General features: G+C 40.1%; 1 protein-coding gene and 1 long non-coding RNA gene across 5 annotated transcripts in view; one reads left to right on the forward strand and one right to left on the reverse strand.

Annotated features, from left to right (window-relative positions):
• Nucleotides 1-24,093, forward strand: part of CPEB4 (cytoplasmic polyadenylation element binding protein 4) — a 67,518-nt gene that overhangs the window by 10,814 nt on the left and 32,611 nt on the right. For all 4 annotated transcript variants that reach the window (XM_078446929.2, XM_078446931.2, XM_078446939.2 and 1 more), the window contains exon 2: nt 11,670-11,751. In XM_078446929.2, coding sequence (XP_078303055.1) covers nt 11,670-11,751 — 82 coding nt within the window. The remainder of the gene's footprint in view (nt 1-11,669; nt 11,752-24,093) is intronic.
• LOC144616382 (uncharacterized) lies at nt 8,982-18,183 on the reverse strand. Its single transcript, XR_013555639.1, has 3 exons — nt 18,068-18,183; nt 12,686-12,923; nt 8,982-9,234 (listed from the first exon to the last, which is right to left on the reverse strand). It is a non-coding gene; the product is annotated as an uncharacterized LOC144616382 (long non-coding RNA).

Consider the following 24,093-nt stretch of genomic DNA (forward strand, 5'->3'; position numbering starts at 1 on the left):
ACTCACAAACTGTGAGATCATGACCTGAGCCGAAGTTGATGCTTAACCGACTGAGCCATCCAGGCGCCCCACTTTTCATGTTATTTTAAAGCAGTTTCCAGATAGTGTATCATTTTAACTGTAAATGCTTTAGTATGTGTCTCTAAAAGATTAGGAGTTTGTTCCCCGCCTCCCACCACCACCACCACCACAACAGCAGCAGCAACAACAACAACAACAACAACCACAACATTTCATGAGTGTTTTTAAGCCAAGATAGTGAGAGGGGTGCCTGGGTGGCTCAGTTGGTTGAGCATCTGACTTCAGCTCAGGTCATGATCTCGCGGTCTGTGGGTTCAAGCCCCGCGTCAGGCTCTGTGCTGACAGCTCGGAGCCTGGAGCCTGCTTCGGAGTCTGTGTCTCCATCTCTCTCTGCCTCTCCCCTGCTCATTCTCTGCCTCTCTCTCTGTCAAAAATAAATAAACTTAAAAAAAAAAAAGAAAGAAAAGAAAAGATAGTGAGAAACTGAAGCAAGGCCCACATTCTGTTGCACCTGCTCAGCTTGTTTCACCACTCAAGCTGGTGCTAATCTCCAAGGAAATCACTGCTGCCTTCATTTCCTCCCTCTGGGCAGAGAAGGGTGTTGGTAGTCACTTGGCTATCAGGAAAAAAAAAAAAGGAGAGATCCAACAAAAATGCCAAAACGTATCAATCGATGACCGAAAATTTGGGAGAGGATGGTCTAGTTTTCTTCTATCCACCTTATTCTTTCCCCAGGTTCAGGTTCCTGTGGACTTGTGAGAAAGATCTCTGAAAGGAGAGAGAACAGGACACGACTGGGAGCTTTTGGGGCATATTTTTGTCTGTTTTTGTTTTTTAAGAAGAATTGAGCGATTTGGGGCTTTTGTTGGACTGCATCAGAGTTTTTCACCTCTTGCAAATGTCTGATACTTTCAATGGTCCACGCACTGGGAGTACATGACCAAGGCAAGCATACTTCTTGAAGTGTACAGTCTGGGCCAGAAGTACCTTCTGCTCAGGAAACTCTGGGGAGCTAAGGATATGGGGGTGGGAATTGTGAGGGCCCAGAAAGGCTGACACTGGGCACAGGCTGCTTTTTGACGTTGCTCTCAAGGCTCCCCAAAAAGATGTCATGGGTTATAGGACACGGGCCTCAGTTTAGGAATAAAGATTGTGCATTTGGGTGACCATTTTCCTTGCTGACTTAGGACCCGATCCGGCCCAGCAGACGTGGAACAGAGGAACTCTGATAGGCAGTAAGCTTCCAAAGGCAGAGGAAGGGCCAGAAGGGGCTAAATGACTTCATTCCTTAGTGTTGAGTTTTAGTAGTATTTACCTATTTTCCTTAAGCTAGTGACTTCTTGCCCTGAGTAGTTTATTAAGTAGGAGAAATATTTTTTTCCATTTCAGTTTCCTATGAAAATGCACTACAGGAAATAGCACAGAGCAGCTGAATTATTCAGATATAACAATTCCTAATTTAGTATATTACTTTCAGGCTCTTCTGCTATTTCACAAGAGAGAGAAGGGGCAGAAAGACTGTTTATTGAATAGACCTACTAACGACCGGGCATTTTGCACAATCTGTTCAGATACCTTATCTTTTTCCTCACCGCGATTTATTATCTTCATTTTGCTGATGAAACCAAGGTTCACAGATGCTGTGGCATCAAGATCACTTGTCTAGTAAGTGGTCATTTAAACTCAGGTCTGAGAATTTTTCCAAAGAAGACATCCAGATGGCCAGCAGACACATGAAACGATACTCAATGTCACTCCTTATCAGGGAAATACAAATCAAAACCACACTGAAATACCACCTCACGCCGGTCAGAGTGGCTAAAATGAACAAAATCAGGAGACTGTAGATGCTGGTGAGGATGTGGAGAAACGGGAACCCTCTTGCACTGTTGGTGGGAATGCAAACCGGAGCAGCCGCTCTGGAAAACAGTGTGGAGGTTCCTCAAAAATTTAAAAAATAGCATTGCTGGGCATTTACCCAAGGGATACAGGAGTGCTGATGCATAGGGGCACTTGTACCACAGTGTTTATAGCAGCACTCTCAACGATAGCCAAACTGTGGAAAGAGCCTAAATGTCCATCAACTGACGAATGGATAAAGAAGATGTGGTTTATATATACAATGGAATACTACCTGGCAATGAGAAAGAGTGAAATCTGGCCATTTGCAGCAACGCGGATGGAGCTGGAGGGTATTACGCTAAGTGAAATAAGTCAGGCAGAGAAAGACAGATACCATATGTTTTCACTCTTATGTGGATCCTGAGAAACTTAAGAGAAGACCATGGGGGAGGGAAAGGGGAAAAAGAAGTTACAGAGAGGGAGGGAGGCAAACCATAAGAGACCCTTGGATACTGAGATCAAACTGAGGGTTGTCGGGGGGTGGGGGAAGAGGGGAAAGTGGGTGATGGGCATTGGGGAGGGCACTTGTTGGGATGAACACTGGGTGTTGTATGGAAACCAATTTGTCCATAAATTATATTAAAAACATAATAAACTCAGGTCTTAGAATAGAGTAGACTTTAATTATTTCTCTCTGCCAGGCAAGGTGAGAATGAACAAATAGTCAACAAAAAGAAGGGGTCTGTCGACCCAGGAATGACTAATCAAGTCTGGAAAGGCAGCCAGCTTGTTTTGTAAATTCAGTTAAGTGGTGACAAGAAGTGTTTACCATTTCAAGGATCTCTAATGCTCAAAATGAGTGTGGTTTATTTAGTGAAGGTGGAGTAAAATTTTCTTCTCGAAGGCTTTCTGGAGAGATCCGATTCATCAGTTCACATGGGAGCAAATGGAGCTATTGATCCAATCAGAGTAAAACACCAACGACATTCACTCATTTAGTTATGGTTTTTTATAGGGAGCGTTTGGTAGCCTATGGTCTCTTAAGATTCTGCCTTAGTTATTAAGCTGTCATAATCAGAAAGTACTGATGGAAGAGGAAACACGTGAGGAAATATGAGATGATGCTGAGTGTGGTTTCTTCTCCTGCAGATAATTACCTCTTTGACTTTAACCTCTGACACTTGTTCTCTGCATTCAGGCCCTGTATATAGCAAAGGACTTCATACTTGCGGGGCGTTTACACATTGAAATTTCTAGGTCCCGATGAGGCTTACTTAAATGGACCACGTTTCTAAGCTTCTCTGACGTCAGACTCTACCACTTACCGTGTGACTGGGAGAGCGATTAGTTAACTTCTTACAGCATCATTTACCTAAAATGGGGATGATAATCGTATGCACTTTATGTGATGGTTGTGAGGAACCAACGTATGTGTATCATACATAACTCACATAAGATGCACAACACTGAACCAGGAGGAACGTGTTGGCCACTTTAATAACGGTGGTGACAATAATGAAGGACTTATACTCTGCACATGTGCAGCATATCTGTGGCTGTGTAGATGAGTGGTGCTCACAGCCCACTGGGGGGATGGCTGTGATGGAACTTTGTCAGCATCATGTGGAGTGGTGGCATGTTAGGGGGGCTGGGAAAAAGGGACTCGTTTCTGCACAGGGATATGAGGGACATCTGGAAGTGGACTCATGAAAGTTGACTTAGGTAGTCTTTTTTGATGCCTGTGGGCTTACATGTTTAACCCAAGAAGAACATTCGCATCTTGGCAAATCTTGGATTAAAACTCCCATAGTACCTTTGATTAATTATGGACTCTACTGGCATCCCAGACTTCCTATTTATTTTGGCAGCTGACATCCTGGCATAGACTTTCCTTTCAAACCAAAATATTTTCTTTTCCCTTCTTCACTAGGGAAAGTTTAAGCCAGAAAGAGAAACTTCCATTGGCTGATATAGATACATAGTTGTCTGGGAAGTGGTGATCACAGTGCTGTCTGTCTTTGTAGGGAGAGAGTGAGTGAAGGGAGTAGTAGCTGACTTTTGGCTTTGGTTCTTAATAATGTGGCTGTATTCAGTTAAGTACTTTTTGTGTGTTAGATCCAGTCTAGTAATGCAAAAACATGCTAACTCAAGTATAAACAGACAAGAACCAGTAATAGAGTGGTCATGGTGGTTGAATTGTTGAAATTGAACTTGATTGTAATCTTTTTCCAAGTTAGGCGTCTCGGGGCTTGGAGAGGGCTTTGTTTTGGGTTGTGAGAGCAATCCCTTCGCTTTATGCAGAAACCTTAAAATGGGTGACGTAGACTATTTAAGCTGGACTGTATCGTGGCCAGTCAGCCAGGATGTAACTCACAAACACAACCCCAAGTATCTAAGGAAGTTAACCTGTTGAATGTAATTGCTTAACTCAGTGCCACTCAAAGTGTGGTCCCTGGCTTCACTTAGAAACTTACTAGAAACGTGAATTTGTGGATCCTACCCAGGCCTACTGAATGAGATACTTTTGTGGGTAGACCTCCTAATCTATGTTTTGACAAGATCTCCAGATGATTCTGATAGACTCTCGAGCTTGAGAATCACCGTCTCTCATACGCTCTCAAGTTTTAGAATATCCATCTGGATGTTAAAAAGAAAAAAAAAAAAAGCCATGAATGATGATTTTGGTTTGTGGTATAACTGCAGTCTAGTTGTTCTTCCTGTGTCAATAGACCGACAGGTTCATGTGTTTCTTTTGGCTACTCCTGGAATGTTATGAAAAGCCATGTCATCAGATATTTGCTGATGTAAGGCTTCCTATTTTGCCATGGCAGAGTCAGGATCACTCAGGTGTAAGTTAAAAGGACGTGTCCTGCTGTTTGAAGTACTAATTTGTTTTATCAGAACATTATTTTTTGCCAACTTGGATTTTCATATTAGGTTGTATGGTTTTTTCCCATTAGAAATTGTTCTGTGAGGTACAGATGACAGAAATTGAAACCAACCAGTTACTGACCTGCAACTCTATATGTTAAATATAACAATTAGGATTACAAAATAAAATGAGGTCAAAGTGTCGTAGTCAGGTTTGCTTTGCTGAGCCTTGAAAATAATTGGTACTCTTCTATCTTCCTTCAGGATTATTAAGCTCACCTGTTCTAGAGTCGGAAGGCCTGGGTTCAAATTCTGCCCCTCCACTTACCTCGCGTTGATACAGTTATTTAATCCCTCTAAGTTTCCGTTTCTTCGTCTGTGAAAAGGGATAATTACGGAACATACCTAACTGTATAGGATTTTTGTGAGGAATAAAGAAGATCATATATATAAAGCATTAGAGCTTGATAAGTGTTAGTTACTAAGGTTAGTGGTATTATTACTACTGTTACTACCACTTCTACTCCTGTGGTTGGCAGTAGAAAGCCTAGAGTGGCATTTGTGGTAGGTTTTTCATTTGTGCACCATATCTATTTGCCACCTCGACAGAAAGAAGGAAGATGAGGCTTCTTTTCGTATCTTCTTGGTACCTCTGATATAATCCTAGATTATCCTTATACATACTCTTACACATTTTATTCTTTCTTTCTTTCTTTATTGAGAAATATTCCAGTGCCTGCAATTTGTTGGGCACTTGCCAGCACATTCCTGCTCCCTGGACCTTTACAGCAGAGTATCTCATTTATACCAATGCATGTCTTTTGTTTTATTTTTATTAACATTTTTTTTCTTAACGTTTATTTTTTTTGAGAGGGGAGGGGGAGAGAGTGAGGGAGACACAGAATCGGAAGCAGGCTCCTGGCTCTGAGCTGTCAGCACAGAGCCCGATGTGGGGCTCGAACTCACGAACCGTGAGATCATGAACTGAGCCGAAGTCGAACACGTGACTGAGCCACCCTGGCACCCCTGTGTAAATGTATGTCTTAATTAGTGTGGTCCTTTGACTGCTTACCCAAGGAATTACTGCCTGCTCTGGAGGGCGATTTAGGCTTGAATCCTGACTAAGCTGCTGAACTATGCAGGAACCTGTCTGTGCAGTAAACAGAATTTTCCTTAGTCTTAGTTTTTATCATGAAAACGGGAATAATGCCATCTAACTTAGAAGGAGGTTTGAGGATTAATTAAGACAGTATTAATAAAGTACTTAAGGGGCGCCTGGGTGGCTCGGTCGGTTAAGCGTCTGACTTTGGCTCAGGTCATGATCTCACGGTCCGTGAGTTCGAGCCCCGAGTCGGGCTCTGTGCTGACAGCTCAGAGCCTGGAGCCTGTTTCAGATTCTGTGTCTCCCTCTCTCTCTGCCCCTCCCCTGTTCATGCTCTGTCTCTCTCTGTCTCAAAAATAAATAAACGTTAAAAAAAAAAATTTAAAAAATAAAGTACTTAAAATAATGTCAGGAACTTAGTAGGTGTTCAGTAAAAGATAGTTCTGTTTTTCTGCCTTTTCTCCCTTTAGGCTGCCAAGAGAAAAGGTGATGGTATGTTGAAGCAAATATGGTTTCTGGTGTTTTTTGTTTTATAATAGAGTCTTTGCCCTTTCACCTGAAATCAGCACATCCCCTTCAACAAATTGTTTTAAGTAAATTTTTTTTATTTAAAAAGCTTATTTTCCATTGTGTATAGCATAAGAAAATGTAACGACTGTCCTCCTAAGACTTTTAAGGCTTCGTTTCTTATTAACCTGTGATTGACTCTCACCTTTTCGTGGGCACAAAATGATGAGCTTTCATTAGTCATTCTCAATTACATTTTTGCTTCCTGCCAATAGTCATCAATATAATTAAACTAAATCTTGGGAGACCACAAACTAAGGACATCAGAAAGCTGGAATACAAATATATTTTGGAGCTAGGAAGAGGTCATTATAGATCTAATCAAATGTTTTCCTTTTTCAGATCAGCAAAGAGGTCTGAAAGGTGAAAGTGCCCAAACTCACATGACCCACCAGTAGAGAAGTTGGGGCTTCCTAGTGTCCAATGTTCATTCCACCGATTTATGCTGATGTTCATATTTTGGTTATCAGCTCAAGTTCAATCTAGGAGAGCTGTCACTTAGCGAGTTTTTTATTTTATAGTTTACTTTCTGGGAAATGGATCCTAGAAAACAGATAAGTGATTATGATATTTGGCCCAGTTAGCAATCAAAAAAAGGCAAAGTCAAAGAATGAAATAGGGAAATCAAAGCCCTCTTATTTTGACACTTTGGTTATTGCGTAGGAAAACCAACATCGTTTGTGTTCTTATTCCTTGGGTTTATTTATTTGTGTCTACTTCTCCACCTATTTCCTAGTGGCTCACTTAAATTTTAGGTTTTTTTTTTTTAATATTTTAACTTTTTATTTATTTTTGAAAGAGAGTACAAGTGAGGGAGGGGCAGAGCGAGGGGGATACACAGAATCTGAAGCAGGCTCCAGGCTCTGAGCCATCAGCACAGAGCCTGATGCAGGATTCGAACCCATGAACCATGGGATCATGACCTGAGCTGAAGTTGGACACTTAACTGACTGAGCCACCCAGGTGCCCCTAAATGTTAGATTTTGTTTTTATTTTAATTAGAGGTTAAAAATCGATGGAAAAGACCAGTGAGAGGGCGTAAATCAAGAAGGATAAACTTTAGACCCTCTCTGAGAACAGAGTGTTTACTTGACAAAATGTGTGGCTTTTGAACTCTTTGAATTGCCAAGGCATCATAAGAAATAAAATGTTATACGGATGTAGTCATTTATAATAATTGTAATAAGGCTGGACTGTGGGAAGGAATACATATTAGGCGGTTGGCAAGAATGTGGTACTTGTGCCATTGGGTCTGTACCTTGCACTTAAATCATCAGAAGTCTGTCCAGACACCATTCCCTCTTGAATCTACACAGAGCCTGAGAATCTTTCTCAACACATCGCATCTGAGAATCAATACCAATTGATCAGAGTTTGTATATTGGCATTTATTTGTTAATCTTGTATTAAATCGTGAGAAATGAAAGGAAAGTTAGTATGAGTGTAAAAAGGATAGAGGGTTTGTTTGTTTTTAATCCCATAAAGCATTACTGAAAATTTAAAAATTTCATTTAGGATTTTAATTTTAATATGTTCCACCAGTTACAAGTCAATGGTTGTATTAGCAAAAATCTTTATGTTTCAGGCACTATGCTGGGGGAGGAGGTAATGAAGTGGCTTTGGTAAATTTCAGTACCACATTTAGAAACTTAACAGGTTAAAAGGAAGCTTATTTTTTGTTTTTTTAAAATAATATTTAAAATATTTTTTTAAATGTTTATTTATTTTTGAGAGAGAGAGGGGGCCCAAGCAGGGGAGTGGCAGAGAGAGGGAGACAGAGGATCTGAAGCAGGCTACGCACTGACAGCAGAGAGCCCGATGTGGGGCTCAAACTCCTAAGCTGCGAGATCATGACCGGAGCGAAAGTCAGATGTTTAACTGACTAAGCCACCCAGGTGCCCCAAAAGGAAGTTTCTTTCTTTCTTTTTTTAAGTGTTTGTTTATTTTTGAGAGAGAGACAGAGCTTGAGCAGGGGAGGGCGGAGGGAGAGGGAGACACAGAAATCAAAGCAGGCTCCAGGCTCCAAACTTGGAGCACAGAGCCCGATGTGGGGCTCTAACTCATGAACCATGAGTTCATGACCTGGGCTGAAGTCGGATGCAGGAAGCTTCTTTATTTAATGGAAACAACTGTCATAAACCAAAACAAACTGCTTCTCTTCAGTGATCTTGTTATTCAGTGATTGGCAAAATGCAAGTTCTGGAAATTCACAAGGTTGCTTACTGCTTTAGTTGCATTAAAAAAAAAAACAAAAAACAACACCAGGCTGAGTATCCTCTACCCCACCACCCAGGACAGTTATTTTGGCAAAAGAAAACCTACAACTCTAAGGCAGGAAAGGGAAAATGTAAGAACAAACCTTAAGGAAATAGGAGGAAAGAAATATTTTAAATATTTAAAAATTACTTGAAGGCATTTATTTATTCATTGCTTCAGCAAACGCTTGTGCTTTCTACCTTTCAGATCCTGGGTGAGGCACAGTGATACAGAAATGTAGGGCAAAGCTTCTCAACCTGTTTCATATCATGACACACATAGAAAACATAATATTGAAACAAAAATCATCTGTTAGGGAGTTCCTGCTACATCAGTCCTGTGGGCTTAGGCGCTGAATATCTTGGCACACCGCCACCCTTTGGAGTTGTACCCATTGGGAACATTTGATGTAAGACATACTTCCTGACCTTGAGAAACTGACGACATAGGCAAGTTATCAGACACCGAGAATTCTTGCCTCCAACACTGGTTTTGTATCGGAGGTAGTAGAGACAGTGGATGGCCTAGTTATCGGTGTGCTTCGTAGATTTCGGAACAGGGGACAAATCCAGCAACTGTAGAATAAGACAGTGGAATTTTGTTTTAACTTCTTTCGCAAGTTATGCCTCAAATCCACCTAGCTTCCAAAAGAATAGGCAGTTTTGATTTAATTCAAGAGTTTTGATTTGATTCAGTGCTTGAGATGAGGAAGGATAAAAAAACAGAGCAGTTGTCTCCCTTTTTGTGAACACTACTCTTTAGAAATTCTAATTCTGGCCACGTGTCCTCCTGCTTCTCTGTAGACCATATTGAGAAGGTGAAGACGATGAGGAAAGAACCGGGAAGAAAAGTGAGAAAGATATTCTGGAGGGAGTTGTACCAGGTCAGAGCAGAACAGCTTGTTAAGGCTTCTGCTCCCCATCCCCAGCTTCATCCTGTCTACCCCCAACAAAAAACCTGTAATGCTCTGTTTTAAATATTGGATTATATTCAAATATAACTGTTCTTGAGCTCCTCAAGTTGCAGAGGTAAAGAAATTGGTGTCGGGGCTGTATCTTTCTCTTTAAATAAACATTAAAAAAAAAAAAAGAAATTGGTATCCTAAAACAGTTCATTCAGAGAACATTCTGAATGTCTACATGGTGGAGTGTGGTCAGAAGTGATCCCTATTTCAGGGAAATAGGACAGGTGGTGTTACAGAAGGACGGAGGAGAAATGCCAAGTTGATCAAAAAATGCTCTCCAGTGGAGAACGTGCTCTATCAGTCTTAGGGTTCTAGAAGTTTGCTAGGAAAGAGGAAAAGTGAGATTCCACAAATTGAAAGAAAGGGGTGGGGGATAAAATCAGGGGAACCTTTTTTATTTTTTTTTTAATTTTTTTTATTTAACGTTTTATTATTTTATTTTATTTTATTTTATTTTTTTAATTTTTTTTTTTTTCAACGTTTTTTATTTATTTTTGGGACAGAGAGAGACAGAGCATGAACAGGGGAGGGGCAGAGAGAGAGGGAGACACAGAATCGGAAACAGGCTCCAGGCTCCGAGCCATCAGCCCAGAGCCTGACGCGGGGCTCGAACTCACGGACCGCGAGATCGTGACCTGGCTGAAGTCGGACGCTTAACTGACTGCGCCACCCAGGCGCCCCTATTATTTTATTTTTGAGACAGAGAGAGAGACAGAGCATGAACGGGGGAGAGGCAGAGAGAGAGGGAGACACAGAATCGGGAGCAGGCTCCAGGCTCTGAGCCATCAGCCCAGAGCCCGACGCGGGGCTCGAACTCACAGACCGTGAGATCGTGACCTGAGTTGAAGTCGGATGCCCAACCGACTGAGCCACCCAGGCGCCCCAGGGGAAACTTTTTTTTAAAAAGCCAAAGCTTTGAGTTAAAAAGTAATGTAAGAGAAAATAAAGCTGAAGAGAAGGTTATAGACTCCCGCTTGTCAAATTCCTTTGGAAGCCCCTTTTCTTTTTTTTTTAAATTTTTTTTTTTTTTAATGTTTATTTTTATTTTTGAGACAGAGAGAGACAGAGCATGAACGGGGGAGGGGCAGAGAGAGAGGGAGACACAGAATCAGAAGCAGGCTCCAGGCTCTGAGCCATCAGCCCAGTGCCCGACTCGGGGCTCGAACTCACGGACCGTGAGATCGTGACCTGAGCTGAAGTCGGACGCTTAACCGACTGAGCCACCCAGGCGCCCCAGCCCCTTTTCTTTAAGACGTTTGGCAGTTGTCTCTGTATGTGCACCTGTTTATTCTTCGGGTGGTTCCGAAACCTGTATTACTGCTTCCTTTCAAAGTTTAATTTTAAAATATTTTCATCTCCTACTCGTCACTTGTCAGGCTAAACTTAATCTTAGTTATCTCTAGTACTTTTCCTCCAGAAGAATGCCAGAGCGGTTGGTTCGTTGTGTATTTTCAGATTTCTCACCCACTCTTGAAATGCATTTGGTTAAGCCAGGGTTTAGATCAACAGTGTTGACCCCCTGTCTTCCCTTTAAAATTATGGCAGCAATATCAAGACTGCTTTGCCACTTAGTGGTCAAAAGACTATTGGATAACGATTTCCAAACTTTGGGTTACAAGCATATGTCTATTTGGTAGCAATCTCTACTGAATGCAGCTTGGAACCTAAAGTGCTGAAACAAGTTTGTCAAGTTTTGCCACGTTACTGCAATCTTAAGTGGCAGACAGGTTATGAATTTTATTTTTGCATTTGTTTCATGTTGTTGACTATATGGAAACAGGTTTTAGTTGCCTTTGCTTTATTAGTAAAAGTAAAGCTTTAATTGAAATTACTAGAAATCAAATCACTCTCTGCTGAACGCTGGGTACTTTTTGTGCTTTTGATATTTTGGAAGTGTTAAAAATAAAATGTAGTAATAATGTACCTTACACACAGAGGGAGTAAAATTGCCCCTTTTTGATCTGTGTCCCATGGGATGCAGCTTATTGTCTCCTTTTATAAGTAAAAGCTATTTTAAAAGTGGTTTGTGGCTGTTTGTGTTTGCAGGATCGCCCCAGGACATTTGACATGCACTCCCTGGAGAGTTCCCTCATTGACATTATGAGAGCTGAAAATGATTCCATTAAAGGTAATTTAAAAAATCTAACTATTTGGTTTTAGCGAACAGTTAAACATTTGTATTATCTATGTAATCTCGTGAGCAATACGGCAAATATTATGGGTGCATATTTTGTATGTAGTCAGTTCCATCAATTTTGTACATGGACCTCTCTTGTGAAAAAATCAAACGTATTTGGTGGGCATCCACTGTGGGCCCTTCCCAGTACCCATTAAGAGAGCTGCAAGAGTTCTAATTTAATGGGAGACACGAACCATACACTTCATTTTTTTTTTTTTTTTTTTTTTTTTTTTTACATCTGAGGCAAAAAGTGCTCAGTGTCTCAAACCTCTATGTGTCTCTGCTCTTGATAGTGACTGGACGCTAGTAAGAGTCCAAATGCTGATAGAGGTTTTGGTCTAGTTTCACATTTTTAAAAACGGCCAGTAGTTTCCAAGTTAAAATGAAGTTTTATTATTGAAATAGTTTTTATGGATTATGTTAGGAAAAAATAGTGTTCTTTCTGCATTCTGGTCTCAATTCTGTTGCTGACTGGCTCTGTTATTTTGAATAGTACATTTTCTTTTGCCTAGGCCTTAATTTCTCATCTTTATAGTAAGAGGCTTAGCCTCACTGTTAAAGTAAGGCACTTATAATGGGTAAGCTTTAAAAGCAAAATATAGATGCCTGGACTCCATTCCACCTATGGGATGGGACTTGGCATGTCAACTTTTCAGTGTCTCACGTGATGCTCACCGGTAACCAGGACTGAGAATTACCAGACTGGGTATTCTCTAACGGTCCCTCCAGCTCTGATTTTGGGAAAACTACCCCACAAAATAAGATATTTTTCTGCACATAAATGTCAGTTTACTGGAAAGCAGGGTTGGGTTTTTTTTTGTTTGTTTGCTTGTTTTTTTTAAAGAAATTTGGAACGTTGGATACATTTGGTCATCCCACTTACCTGTTCGTTCACTCCTTCATCCATTCATTTGTTCAGTGTTTATGATCCTACTTTGTGCCAGACACAGCTTTGCACTAGGGTCAAAGGTGGCAAGACAGCCTGTTGCTTTAAGTGGTGACCAGCCCGGCCTGGTTTTCCTTTGAGTTTGGTTGATTATATTACTGCTGCAGTCAAACTTTTAAGTATTTTTTCAGCAGACGAACAATGGTACATTTTTTTCAGGAGAGCTTTTTGAGGTCTGGGGAGATGAAAAATAATATGTGAAAAAAGTGTGCATCCAGCTGTTGAGATAACTTTGCCATAATTAAGAATATTTTTGAAGATCTTTACTGAATTCCCCATATAATTCTGACGGGTGACTCTAACCCAGATACACAGTCTGTTTCTGAGGAAAGATGATCTCTTGTTCAGAATTTATTTTTGCCATTTCTTAGCACTCTGACTTGGGGTCAGCCTCTTTGACGTGTCTGTTTTCTCATCAGAAGAGTGAGGAGAGGGGCGCCTGGGTGGCGCAGTCGGTTAAGCGTCCGACTTCAGCCAGGTCACGATCTCGCGGTCTGTGAGTTCGAGCCCCGCGTCAGGCTCTGGGCTGATGGCTCGGAGCCTGGAGCCTGTTTCCGATTCTGTGTCTCCCTCTCTCTCTGCCCCTCCCCCGTTCATGCTCTGTCTCTCTCTGTCCCAAAAATAAATAAAAAACGTTGAAAAAAAAAAAATTAAAAAAAAAAAAAAAAAAAAAAAAAGAAGAGTGAGGAGAGTCTAAGGCCCTTTCTAGCACCAGAAAAACTACACACTCTTAAATTAAAAGTATAAGCTAAAGGAGAAATGTGAATATGGTCTGTAGATTGTACCAATGGCAGTTTCCTGGTTTGTACTCTACTTATGTAAGGTGTCACCACTTGAGGATGTCATATAAAGGGTACATGGGATCTCTCTGTACTATGTTTTGCAATGTGCTGTGAATCTGCAATTATCCCCAAATTAAAAGCTAAGTACGAAAAAGTAGCTGAAGGTAAAGAACATTTGTTTATTCTTAATGTATTGGATTCCTTTAGCAACTTTCTTTTTTTGGGGCGGGGGAGAGCCTCTTATGTACTTGATACAAGGGATAATAAATAATCAGAACTCATTTTTCATGATAAGTGCCTGTTTCTTTTTATTTCATGATATTTTATTTTATTTATTTATTCATGATAAGCGCATTTCAGAGAAAACACAGTTTCCAAACGGTAGCAGATGTAAGCAGTTTATTACGTGATGCTTCTAAGAAGCAAGCCCTAACTAGTACTTAGGTTAGAAATAAGAGTTTGCACACATTATTCTAATAGGATTAACAGTAGCATTTCTTTGATTTATCAGATACAGCCAGAATATCTCTCAGGTTTATTTCTATTTCTTCTAGTGTGCTGAATCATCGTATAAAGTTCTGCTTTTATTCTATATTCCCCTTTCAATTTCTTCCTACCAACTTTTACCCAAATCAAGTTTCTTTAAGCTGATTCTGTAGGGGTAACGAAAAATTAAGTCCGATGACAGAAAACATCAAATCTGATCGGCCTGGTCTGGAAACATAAAGGTTTTGTAAAAATAGTGATTTATAAAAGGAAGTGCGGCAAAGCGGAAAGGCCATCGGTTTTGGGGTCGGATCTGGATTTCAACTGCCATTCTGTTGCTATGGTTTATGGTGGTTGGGAGGATTGAATGCTATGATATATCCATGAGATCCAGCACACTGCCCAGCCTTGAAAGCACTCAATAAATGGTATAGATTATTACTAAATATCTGTTAAGTCTATTTTCAAGCCTGTCAAATGAGAAACTTAGCTCGAACTTAAGCTTAAGTGCCGAAGTGACTTAAGTATATTAAGTGAACTTTGTCCCTTTTTTCCTTTAAAGAGTAGTAAGGAATTCATACATGAGTTCTTTGTCCTAAAATGTCAGAGTATAGTTATGCTTGATTTTTTGTATTTAAAAAAAAAATTTCTTTTAACGTTTATTCATTTCTTGAGAGAGACGGAGCGTCAGCGGGGGAGGGGCAGAGAGAGAGAGGGAGACCTAGAATCCGAGGCAAGCTCCAGGCTCTGAAGTGACAACACAGAGCCCTACATGGGGCTCGAACTCATGACCTGAGCCGAAGTCAGATACGTAACCGACTGAGCCCCCCAGGTGCCCCAGCTTGATTTTTTTTAAACCAAGATGATGAACTTTATATTACTGTAGTCTGTTACCACCGAAATGTAGTTTGGGTCGAGGAAATACTTTACTTCTTGTCAAGCTCCCTTGGTTTAGATAGCTACTAGGAAAGCTGTGCTTGATTTTAACAGTGATTCTATTGTGAGATTTTTTTTTAAAGGTGATAACAGAAGTTGAATATCTTAAACAAAAAAAAAAAACCACAACAACATATTGTCCTTTTAAAGTAAATATATAAAACCTGCCAATCCATTTTGAAAATAAAGAACCCCTCCGGTTGCTCTGCTACTTTAGAAATGGAGAAAACAGAATATGGGCGTTGATTCTGTGAGACTAGTAGAAAATAATATGTCTCTCAGAAAAAAAAGTATGAGAATTCAATTAAAAGAATTTGAGAATTAAAAAGAGCCCACCATATGGAAGCAAATTTTATATTTGGGTTTATTTTATCTTAAAAATAATTCCATAAAATATATTATGAATGACTTCACTTATTTCTAATCCTTCGTTTGCAGTTCCTTATAGAAATGTGATTGTTGAATGTGTTTAAAGTTGATATAAGACCTATAAGTTGAATGGATTGATATGGCTAAATTATTCATCTAAATTAAAAAAAAACAACCTAGAAAACAAAATTTTGCTTTTCCTTTTGGGAAAAAAAAAATCTCCTTTAATGTAGTGTGGTTTAAAACTTAATTTTGCAGTCAACAGACAAAATGCTTAATAGGCCTAGGAACCTTCAAATATAGCTTTTGAGTATCTTTATGAACGTGTTGTTGATTCCAACTGGCTTGTTGAAAACCTTTCATCTTTTTAAAATTTTTTTTAACCTTTTTAACAAATGTGCAAAAGGAGTACCTGGCCTTCATTTCATAATTTATATTAGTTTTTATTACAGTTGAAGTAGTTTCTCCAAGAATATTAAGGCTACTGTCATTTTCTTCATGGACAGAGGATTAGCTCTTTGGGAGGAAAAGGGTCTTGCCTCTACCTTATCTCCATGTCCTTTCTCTGATCAGCTGGCATGTCTGTATGTTATTTTTATCCACGAAATTATATATTGCATTCTCCATAACCAATGCCGGTAATAGTCCATAGAAGCCTTTCCCCAGAGACCGATTTCATTTTCTTTACTGCACACCCAGTCTCGTAAGCTAAGAGCGTGAGCTATTGACAGATTTTGAATTTTGATCTCCCAGTGGCAGGTTGCTCATTGCCACAGAATTATTAGGCTTATCAAGTATTTTCTTCACCTGGACAGAAGAATCTTTTACTGTTTTAGGTGGTCAGCTGATCATTTGGGGGAATATTCTATCTTACTGTTATTTGTGTTTTTTCTTGCCTGTGAAATTGGTACTTACTGTTTAGAAATGGAGTAGCGTGAAATATATTAAAACCACATGCGAGCACATCTGTTTTCAGCCTTCTGAAGCATGGGCTGGACACAGTGAAATAAAAGATTCACAAAATGGTATTATATTCAGTGTATGGTAGGAAAGACCTCTGACAATTAAGGAGCCTTTTTTTTTTTTTTTTTCCTTTTCTGTCTGGGAAGGGAATGAAAGAGTATAGATGTAAACCAAAAAGTAGCTGTTAGCGAGAGGAAGCAGAGGGAGGCCGCACTGGAATAGAGAGAGAAATAGTATTTGAAAATTATCAGATGTCAGATGGAGTAAAACAATCCACAGTTTCATAATAGTCGCTGAGTATTTTAAATCCTGTATATGGAAGCAACTTAGTATATAGTTTGCTTCATTTCACTAGAAAGCCAAATGAGACAGCAAAATTATTGCGAGAATAAAGGCAAATCTGTAAATTGTCAAAACATTATAGTTGTTCTTCAGGTATAAACTAAGTAAATTATGAGTCAGGGTATCATCCTATTTTTTCCTCAGAATATTGTGAAATTGGAATGTTCTTGTCTTTATATTGTTCCAGAATGTGTCTTGCTTTCATTCGTGGAAGAGGGACTAAAAGTATCCACCCAGTGAGTTTCAGGCATTTCAAATACTTGACTTGAATGTAAGCAATAAGGATTGCATTCAGAGGTGCAAGTTGTTTCAAGTGCCATTTTTTTTTACATATCCCGTGGTGCCCAAGAAATCTATTGCATATGTAGGGTAAGCAGTGGGAGTATGTTACACACTTAGACATTACTGCCACACTTGCTTCATGCATTCATTTAATAAGAATTCATTTTGAGAGCTGGATCTACTCCAAAAACGCGATGTATTTAATTCCTGGCTGCCGAAGGTATTGTGACCTTGCGTTTTAAAATATTTTTGATATACGTTTTTCTTTCTTTATTACACATTAAATCTGGGGGCCCTCCCCCCCCATTTTTCATTGCTGTGGATTTGTTTGAAACAAATGCTTAAACGAGTAGGCAAGTGATGATTCCATCTGTGCCTCATTTCTTTGTTGCTAAGCAAAAGAATTTATAATGATCTCTCTAGAAGAAAATCATGAAACTCCGTTGAAAGTTGAGTACACAAAGCCTGTTTCATTTATTTTGCATAAGTTTTTATGTCGCTGTAAGAGAATGACCTTTGGGATAATTTAAATTCCTTACAGTAGGGGGGAGGATAAAGTTAGTGCTACTTAAAAATAGATACCATAAAAAAGAGCCAGGAAGCCTTACATTTTTCTTTGATCCCCAATTCTTTTAATAATCCTATATTCCAAATTGCAGCCATCTAATTCCGTAGTTTAAGGAACAGATGTTGCAAACTGATACAGATGTTTTAGAACATATATTGCAGAGTGACTTTATGTATACTTGAGATAGCTCCAAAAACTTTTTATGAGAGTTGTTGAAAATAGGACTACATTTAACATCATTGTTATAAAATTGGATTTTGGAGTGAATAAAATTATAAAAACGAAAGGAGCTCTGACTGAAAGAAGTTCCGCTGCTGTAATGTTAAAATGATTTATTTCAAGTGGTAGTGAGGGGATATCACTTCTTGTAGTATTTAACCTTTATCCCAGTTGAATCAGTTTGCCTGTGGCAATGCGAGAAAAGACTACTATGCACTACTCTGCGCCCCACGCCTCCATCGCTTTTGTAAAGGACAAGATGAACGTTTTCCTTTAAGGGAGATTTAACAGAGCGTGATACAAAGTACCGTAAAGAAGAAACGGATAGTGCAAACCAGCTAATTTTGCTCGTGATTCTTAATCAAATTTCACCTTCCAAGTAAATGACTGTTACTTGGCGTCAGATGTCTTCCGGTGAATTGGGGGGCATCTTTAAATATTACCCGTCTTGAAGATTCAGAGTCCACCAGGCAGCTGCTCTGAAAGTCGGGCGGGATCCTTCCTGAACTCGACTGGTTCCTTCTTGCTCTGTTTGGATGATACCAAGTTAACTCAGAGCAGCCTGGCAGGGGAGTGGCTAAGGCCTCCAGAGAGAAGAATGTGGCCTTACTTCTAGAAGCTTCGTGAGTAATAGAGTTAAGTACACAGCAAAAAATACAATTTAAACTCGACTGCAGTGAACTGTGTGTGTGGCTGTTTAGAAATGAAACGAGTGGTTTCCTCTCCTTTCGCTCTCTCCCTTTTATGACCCCTGAAATGGAACATCCTCAACACTCCTTCTCTTTTGCTTGGCTTAGCGGTGCCGCAGGATGGGACCTGGGCTTCTGTGTTGAGGTAACTTCTTTTGTGAGCCAGGAGGGGACAAAGTAGCGGGGCATGATTTCCTTTGTATCACCGACGCAGGGTATATTCTTAATTGTGAACCACTGTCCGCTCTCTGGTTTACTACCGGTCAGGATTTGTTGGATTCCTCAAGCACTGTGTAGGCAGAGCTTACAAAGGTGTGGATTTTGACCAGCATGGCTTCACTTTTTCAGATTGGGGATTGCTTTTGTTTTTGGTTTTGTTTATTTATTTTGTTTTCGGAGCGGGGGGGGGGGGGTGGGGATGGCTGGGAGAACAAAATGTGATGTGTATGAACAGAGCATTGGACCTTTAGCCTCTGAACTGAAACCCGCTCTGTTCATAGTAAACACTCCTTGTGCTGTGTCCAGACCCTCCTCTGCCCAGTTTATTAACATAACATGTCGTGGTAAGTAGATTCTTTGCCCTGTCCCCTCCACACATTTGTGATAGAATATTGACTTTTGTTTTTATTTGTTTTGAAAATCATGTAAGCAGTTGTCACAAAGGGGGAGTTTGTCTTATGTCATCCATGATGTGGGTCCAGAATTACTTAAGCAGTCCTCTTAATCCTGAGCATGGAGCGCAAAGAATCTTATTTTGAGTCCATGAAAATTCAGTGATCCTCTGAAAACATTGTTAAACTCCTGATTTTACCTGCGTGAGAGGTGAGGGTAAGGGGCATGGGGGGTGGGGGGAGGGGTGAGAGTGAACTGTTTATAGAAGGTTAAAGATCCGAAACATTTCTTTAAAAGAAGCTTTTAACTTAGCAACCTTTCCCCCCCCCCCCCCCCCCCCACTTTACAATTGCGTTAAGGCTCACATACTTTATGGCTGTTGTGGCTTAATTTTGTTGGATGTACGTTCAGAGCAGGGACTGGTGATGGAATCGACTGCACGTGACAGTTAACACTTAGAAATAACAAGAAAACAGTAACTTGGGAAAAAAAGGCAGCAGTCAGGTAGCACATTAACAAGTGCTTTTCTGCAGTGTTTTACCCTTTCAGTGTTGTGTACAGCTTAGTAAGTATAGGTATTACCTTATGGACAGGCAATAATATTATTTTTCGTTCAGAAATGAAATCAGAACGATATTTAAGCAGTAAAGTCTTCCGACTTTGTCAACAGTTTGCCAGCGTTACATATTAGGGAGCTTCCTACACTAGAAAAATAGGAGAAGGAAGTCGAGAATATTTATAGAGATCCATTTTGTCCATGCCCTGCCTCCAAATACTATTATTTAATAGTATATGTGCACCTTTTGGTAGTGTCACTTAGTACTTTTGGTCTCCCTTCTATATTCTAAAATTCTCTGGAGAGGGGACTTGCTCTCTTATTTCGTGACAGGTAGTAAACCAGCCCTGAATACTAATAGCTACATAATGAAAAGTCTTTTGATAATGGGGTAATACAATAGGGAGTAGTCTGCAAAGATCTTAAGACTTTTCCTTGACCCTGTGATCTGTAATCCTTGAATATGTTATTTGCCAACTTGGAGCTGTCATAAAAATATCCGAGATTCTCTTTGCGTTCAGTTCAGTGACAGGAAGGACAGATCAGTTGCACAGTTGTGCCACAAAATTATTTCTTCCTTGATAGGCATGGCATTTCCACATGACTAATGTATGCAGGTGATTCATTTAGCATGTATATATATATATATATATATATATATATATATACCCGGTACGGTGAATTTCTCTACCCCACAGCTCCTTATTTTTTCCCCCTCACGTTGCCACTATCCTCACTACTAAAGTTACAAGATGGAAAAGAGAGAAAACTCGCAAGAGAGAGTCTGTTGTTGTTCAGCGCTAAAAGTTTGCAAAAGGAGTACTTTTTAACTAATTTTGAACTAGTTACTACTCTTTGAATCAGGTATTGAGATGGCCAGGCTGCCTCTGGGCTTCATTATTTTGTCTAATTGACTGATTCTGAATTCAGTCCCACGCCAGTGCGCTCTGGTCTAAAAGCAAGGCTTTGTTTTATTCTGGGTATTACCTGGTAACCAGTCAATTAAGAACGTTAGTGGAACTCTGAAGGGAAAGCAGTTCCATAATCTCTTTGGAATCCAGTTGGGCTGATGCCAGTTGCTATACATTGGGAAAGAGAAGGAGGAATCAACCAATTAGAGGACCCTTTTTTCATTCTCAAGAAACCCACACTAAGTGCAAATCTCAATTCTGGAGAGCAGTCGTGATTAATTGAAGTATAAAGAACTTAAAACAAAAAAATCTAACTTCTGCTGGCCCTAATATTCCAAATAATAAATGCCTAGTATGGTTCATTAAATACGGGTATTTAAATTAGCCACTCCATCTCTTTATTGTACATGATCAGTAGTTGTTACCTTCTAACAGACTTTCCCAAATTGTGAGGAGTGAAAAGAGAAGCATTTAGGATTGTGCTCCAACCTGGCTCTGCCATTAGCAGTTATAAGGCCTTCGGTCCATCACTTCTTTCTAGATTTTGGTTTCCTCACCTGGGAATGGAAGGATTGAACACCACGACCTTTAAACTACTGTTAGCAATTCCACAAAGTCTCTCTGACATGGTATTCCTAAGTGACAAAATTGCAGAGTTTTGTAGCTTCATGACGAAAAGTAGCGAATGGATTTCGTGTGAGTTTGGGCGTGGCAGTATTTTATACTGATTAGTTGTAGAAAGGGTATACCAGGAATCAAATAAATGTAGTCAGCTGAATGTAGGCTTTGTGTTTAGACTGCATCTTTTCTTTTTGAGATAGGCCTAAAAATATTATGTTTAGGAAGCCTTTGTTTAAACTTGGCGTCATGGAATGTTTTTGTTCTCAGTTTGTGGACCATGGGCCTCTTGAACCATGAGAATTATTTGATGGGGCCCTTATGAACCCATTAGGACTAAGCATTCCAGTTAGGTGATAGATACATCATTTACATATGCAGGATTGTCTTTCAGAAGCATGTGGATGCTGATGTAATGTAATTAAAATACATTTCAAGGTGTTGCTAAATTCATAGTAGCCTTTTATTATTAAGGTGGTTTGTTGTTGTTTTACAGGTAGTATTCATGGGAGCGGGGGTTGGGGTCTCATTTGTTAGTGTGGTGGGGAGGCTCTCCGAAACTTTTTTTTTTTTTAATATTTTTTTTAATGTTTATTCTTGAGAGAGACAGAGACAGTGTGTGAGCAGGGGAGGGGCAGAGAGAGAGGGGAGACACAGAATCCGAAGCAGGCTCCAGGCTCCGAGCTGTCAGCGCAGAGCCCGACGCCAGGCTCGAACTCACAAACTGTGCGATCATGACCTGAGCCGAAGTCGGACGCTTAACCGACTGAGCCACCAGGCACCCCTGAAATATTTTGATTAAAGTAGGTCTTAATAATTACAAAAGGTTATGAAACACTGCTCTAGAGAACTTCTTTAATTGTTCTTCTTTAATTTTTTTAATTTTTTTAATTTTTTTTTAAATTTTTTTTTTTAACGTTTATTTATTTTTGAGACAGGGAGGGACAGAGCATGAATGGGGGGAGGGGCAGAGAGAGAGGGAGACACAGAATCGGAAGCAGGCTCCAGGCTCCGAGCCATCAGCCCAGAGCCCGACGCGGGGCTCGAACTCACGGACCGCGAGATCGTGACCTGAGCCGAAGTCGGACGCTTCACCGACTGAGCCACCCAGGCGCCCCTAATTGTTCTTCTTTAAACTGCCATTGGAATGTACCCCGTTACCAAAAAGAGTGTAGCGTAAGGAGGAATTTAATAGAGGAGATGGTGACGATGGAGACATAGAGGAACGAGGAGCTGAACTTGCCTTACCCTAGATTATTAGCTCCACCAAAATAGCACTTTGGGACTTTGACGTCTAAAATCATCTTTTTGCCCTACGAGGCCGGGCTAGGAGCGTGGGCTGTTTAGACTACGTCTGGCGCAATGCTAGGGTCCGGGGGAGCCCTGCCACAAGGGGTTGGGTAGCATGGCAGCCCCCGATAGCAGGGGGAGACAGCCTTCTTTAAGGCCCACGGTTTGAGCTCCTGCTTATATTCCAGTTCCACAAACATTCGAGCATACTCTATGCATCAGGTAGTAGTAGATCAGAGGACACATTTGATGCCAGGCTACGGTTTTCTTTTTTGAGATAGACCTGGACATCCTGTGTAGGAAGCGGTGTTAACAACCACTTCCAAGTGGAAGAGCTCGTCCTTCTGATACCGTTTCTCTGACTTTCACTCCGTGCCCCTTCTGGGATTTATGCAACTTAAATCCTTACCATAACCTTTTATGTGAGTTTTGTGATCTCCATTTTACAGTTGAGGAAGTTGAAGTTCAGAGAGACACAACAGCTTCTGGAAAAGTCACTCATCACTCAACTAACTGGTACCTAGAAAGGAACACAGAGCTCCTGGTTCCTGGTTTAGTAGCTCGGGTGTTTATTATGTGGCGTTTAAGAGGAAAACATAAAAAGAGCCTGAACATTTTTTTTCTTCTTCTTACTTATTTATTTTTTTTAGTACGCTTTAGACAGAGAATAGGCGTTAACGTTTCTTAATTTTTACTTAGGACACTGGGTCAGAATTGAAGATCTGCATTTTATCCTAATGTACTGTAAAAGATTCCGATCTCAAATCTGCTGGTTTCTTACTGAAGGTTACATTATCGAGGATAGAGGTCAAAATAGGATCGCTGAGGGAACGTTTCCAAGGTGGCTTATTTTCCCTGATTCTGATTCACCAGGTCTGTCATGAGACAAGCATGCGTATTCTCCAAGTGATTCAGATACACTGCTGTCTTGCCCCCCTGTCATCTTCACTCACTTTGTGAACCACTTTGGATATAAAATCTAAAGCTGTGGGAGGCCTTTCGTACAACAAATACCTATCAAGAATCAGCCATGTGCCAGGCACTATTTTAGGCTGTTGGGATATATCAGGGAATAAAAGCAAAGACTCCTGGCCTCATGCATCTTATCCTTCAAATAATTAGCAGACATCTTGGAATAATAGCTTGTTTGTTACTTAGTTTTGAAGGCTAGTAAGGCGGAGGAAGCCTCAGTGCCTTAAATATCGATAGGAGAAAATAAAAACTGGGCCTTCTGAGAAACCACAAAAGGTGAAATTGCATCAGGTGTGAAATTCAAGTGCATTCTTCATTAAGGTTCAATAAAGTCATCAGACTTTATATTAAATAAGTGATTAGAGTTGAGGATAGGTATGTATGCAGAAAGCCAGTTAATGACTCTGCCGATTGCTTTTTGGGGGTTGGACTTCAGTAATCAGTTTCAGGAGCAGTTTATCACTCTTCTCTAAAGTTCTCAATCGTTTGCAAGCAACTTGGCTTCTGGCATCTAGAGATTTCATAAGTTTGTCTTGATCGTTTATGTTCATGTCAGTACAGAGAGCCGTGTCTCAAAATCATTTGTACCTTGGGGTCAGATCGCTAATTCTTTGTTTATTCACTGGTTCTTTTAAAATGTGTCTCTTGTAACACATGCCTTTTTTAATCAAACTTTTGCCAAGATAGGAGAATTTCAATTTACTGCCTTGACTTTTTTCTGGATTACTTAAAACTTTACTACCCGTTGGT

Source organism: Panthera onca, chromosome A1 (assembly GCF_046562875.1).
Source record: "Panthera onca isolate mPanOnc1 chromosome A1, mPanOnc1 haplotype 2, whole genome shotgun sequence".
Lineage (NCBI taxonomy): Eukaryota > Metazoa > Chordata > Mammalia > Carnivora > Felidae > Panthera > Panthera onca.